We start from the raw sequence: 4,168 nt of genomic DNA on the forward strand, positions 1-4,168 counted from the left end.
TGCTCTTATAGTATACTGGCGTCTGATTACCAATCCTTTCTCCAAAATCAATTACACCCATTTATATTATTATATTATAACGATTATAATCAAATTATAGCCACGTACGAATCAATTTCCTAACACATGTTTTTTTTTTTTGTATTATTACTGAAAGCTTTATAAAGGAAAGAGCATAACCTTGCACATGCTTACGTTTCTGTGATTAAGACATTCACCCAGGAATACAGTAGTGCTAATTAATTCATTCATTACATGTTCAGACATGTGAACAAACATCCCCGCACCTAATTTAAAATGTCTGTGAAGTTATTAAAACATATAGAAAGTACCATCGCGTTATCTATATTTAATACTTCCTCGCCCTGTGTTTGCAATTATTAAAGCAAAAAAGGGAAATTGTTCTCATATGTGCACAATGTGAATAAAATGCGATTTTATTATATACAAGAAAAGAAAATAACATTATTATTAATAATAAACGAATTGTAAATCTTTGGAAAGCAGTTCCTCACCCTGCAGCATTTACATTGGTATCATTTATTCACACCACTATCATTATTATATTACAGTTAATTGGGCTCGGTGCAGTTATATGAAATGGTCAGTTTTTAGTCTCACTCTCGTCCTCCTCCAGCAGATCAGTCATAAAGGATATATAGACGATGGCGAGACGGAGGGTTTCAATCCGGGACAGGCGCTTCTCGTAGGCGAAGGTGGGCACCTTCTTGCGCAGCTCGTCGAAAGCTTCATTGAGGCTGAACATCCGTCTCCTCTCCCTGATGTTGGCGGCCTGGCGCTGGGCAGAGGTGACCACCCGTCTCCTCTTAGACCTGCCCGTCAGGGAGCCCATGCCATACCGGGGGCTGTCATCCATCCCCAGCGAGCACGGAGACCCGGGGACGGCTCCATCCCCAATGGCAGGATCTGAAGCCAGGTCATAGTATCGTAACTCCAAGCTGTGCAGAGACGTGGCTGCGTTTGGTTTCGATTCGGGGCTCGACTTCAGAGGCAGGTCCAAGAAGTTGAAGTCTGAGACAAAGTCCATAACTGGAGCATCCAGAAACGCTCCTTGGACCTCCATGTCTTTTGAAATGGTATTGTCAAGGCAGCACCTGCATGGGACCTTGATGTGTTATTGCATCAATCAGGTTAAATCACATCCACAATACAATGAAACCTTTGCATTAGTATTTATAACCAAGGAGATAAAAAGGCTTAACAAGTCCTTGAAGAAGGGGACAATCCTTGCGGTCTGAAGGCTGATGAGAGCTGACAGCCAGCACTTGGGTGCGCGTGGTTATCAATGGGAACCTCTCTCAGTTATTAAATCCTGTCAAAACCATGAAGTTAGTTCCTTGTTGGCAAAAGTCCATGGGTCTTTCCTGCTGCTTTTAAAACCTCTCTCTTAATTCAGTTCTTCAGATGTAGTCAAAATCTCTGTAAAGGCATTTCAGCTCAATTCCGGAACGGACCATGAGCTCCCCAGAACTGGCTGTGCCATTTGATCTAACAAGTGCATGTATGCTTTTAATGATGTCCTGAAGAGGAGAGAGGCTTGACAAAGGGGTCACCCAGAAGTGTTTACTCAGTATCCTGGTGCAATGGGAGCTAAGTAATGGAGGTACTATTATGTAAAGGCAGCAATGTAGGGGACCAAATATAACATTCCCCAACAGTTACTATTTGAGCCACCTTTATTTTGCAAATAAGAGCAAATAATTCTTCGCTCCCCAGAGCAGTAGAACATTTCCATTGTGCACGGCCCTGTATACGCCAGGAAGGAAGATCAAAGTGTAATTTATATACAAGTTAATGGCAACAACTGAAAATAATACACTATTAATTAAGTATCATTATGAGTTTGATGCTATATCATTTGTTATAAGAATGTCTTTAGAACTCACAGGAAGTAACAACATAGTTTAAGGTGATATTCATATGATATTCACATATAGTTAATGTGAGTCTGTAGTCATTAAAATGTCTCCAGTTTAATTAAAGTGTAAATACAATAAGCATATGTGTGTGCGTGTGTGTTTGTGTACTGAACTCATAGGTGACTCCTTATTAAGACAGTAATGTGGCTCAGAAAGTGAAAAGTCGTGCAATAAGCTCTCTGTAAGCATTTATAGTATTTTCAAATAATGTACTGTGCAGTTTAATGGATCATAATAATTTATTTTAAGAAATAAATGTTTTACCACTGTTTTTAATAGTATGTTTTCCTTCATTCTTTTGGCACAAAGCTGCAACATTACCCTCACACTTAGACAAATGTCAGACTCCTACCAATTTGATGGATTTTACTTACTCCTAGTCCTGGAAGGTTCTTGCCTGTATTCTGCAAAAGCTATGATATTTAGCTGTTGATTAAAACCTAGTCCATAGTACTTTAGACTAGGTTTTAGTCCTCCACCCCACCCCCTCCGCAGCAGTGGAGGTCTAGAGTTAACTGGGACTTTGTAACCTATTTGAGAATTGACAGTTTTACATTGCATTTAAATTACTCTCATGTCCCAGATTTTTTAACAAGAGAAGGAAAAAAAAACAGAATATGTGTTTTATTAACATAATGTAAAGCAGTTTACATTTAAAAGTAAATAAGAAGATTTTTAAATATCATATAGAAAGAATAAGACCCCATTAGGAGATACTTGTCAGAAAGAGGGAAACTTTGCTACATACAATTTTAAACAATATGCAGACTAACTTCTGACTGCTTTTATTACTATCACTACTACTACAATGGCTTTGATAATTAATACTACTGCAACTGCTACTACCACTCTTACTTCTGTCATTCACTACTATTTGTAATTCACTTTTGTTTTATCAGAAGGTAGTAGCAAAACTATTAGAAGGAATGTAGCAAAAATGCATTGAGAGAGTATCCCACTTGCAATCATCGCAGCCTGTTTAAACAGAAAGCTGATTTTAGTCACCGTCAAAACATATTCTGTAGTTTAGTTTGGTTCAAGTTACAAAGTATACTCAAGATTTTGACCTTGTGCGTAACCTGGTCAAAATGTTAAGGTGATTAATGTGATAACAGTGGCATTGTTATTTAGATTTTGTGCGATACTGGCTCATTTAGCTGTTAAATGTTAATTTAATTCTAGTTGACACATGTACCTCAATGCAGCAGTGGGAATTAAAATCCTAAAATATTATGCACTCTCACATTTAAAGCCTCTTAGGATCATATATCATGTTTTTTTTTCTCTTTTTCTTTTAGAGGAGGGAATGGAGGGGGTGTGATCCATTATTTAGCTGGTTGTAAAAGTAGTGCCAGAATTGTTGCACATTTGAAGCAATAGTGAAGATTAATGTACACGTTGTGTCCATATCACATTACACTCTCAACGGCCCATTGGAGACTCTTGTGGTTTCTCTATTTGTGAGACGTGATACACACTGGAACATGATAAATAAAAAGGTTAAGAGTCTCTTGATAATGATCTTAAGTATTTTTGGCAGATATTCAGACAGTCCAAATAGAAACGCTGGTCTTTTATGTGCACCTATCTTGCATAAATCGCAACACATTTTCTGTTACTGTAATGCATTGAGGTGATTTAGGTATAATTATACTCTTCCATCATTTTAAATTAAAGTTCATAATAAGTTGAGGGTTTGATTTCCATCTTTTCAAAGAGAAATAGTGTGCGTTTTATTTGTTTCCCGTCGTGCGTTGTAGTTATAATGGCCAGGCCAATGAATTTCAGTGATTGTTTCCTAACAGCCTCTAATCTTTCTACACTGAACCAACATGGCAGACGTTGTGTTGAAAGTTTGCATGTTCAAATCAATGGATATATTTTATTCTCTTTTTTCATCCTTTCTATTTGTACTACTACTACTGCGACTCTATTTGTGTTAAATTAGGAATGACCATAAGTACTGGCATTAATGCAGTATAATTTAAAATATATTTAGCTCCAAACAACATGTTTTAAAATTGAACAAAGGGTGCCTTGAAAACCAGCACATTATTGCTTTCTCTTTCTTCTTCTTCTTTTCTTCTGCTCAGTAATGTATACATATTGCCCTTTATAAATACATCTCTCATACAAATTCGCAGATTCTACAATTAAGGCCCTGCTGTCACAAACCTGTGTTCAGACACACAGATATCTATCTCTGTACTAAACAAGGATTGGCCTTT

At 37.3% G+C, this 4,168-nt stretch overlaps 1 protein-coding gene across 1 annotated transcript; it reads right to left on the reverse strand.

Moving 5' to 3' along the window:
• Window positions 1-437: 437 nt before the first annotated feature.
• LOC136759618 (fer3-like protein) lies at window positions 438-1,490 on the reverse strand. The gene has a single exon (XM_066714601.1). The coding sequence runs from the start codon at window positions 1,082-1,084 to the stop codon at window positions 605-607; it is 480 nt and encodes a 159-aa protein (XP_066570698.1). The 5' UTR covers window positions 1,085-1,490; the 3' UTR covers window positions 438-604.
• Window positions 1,491-4,168: the final 2,678 nt, after the last annotated feature.

Source organism: Amia ocellicauda, chromosome 10, assembly GCF_036373705.1.
Source record: "Amia ocellicauda isolate fAmiCal2 chromosome 10, fAmiCal2.hap1, whole genome shotgun sequence".
Lineage (NCBI taxonomy): Eukaryota > Metazoa > Chordata > Actinopteri > Amiiformes > Amiidae > Amia > Amia ocellicauda.

What these genes read in the sequence shown, in the direction of transcription:
- LOC136759618 (XM_066714601.1), bottom strand. Translation starts at nt 1,084, where the DNA reads ATGGAGGTCCAAGGAGCGTTTCTGGATGCTCCAGTTATGGACTTTGTC.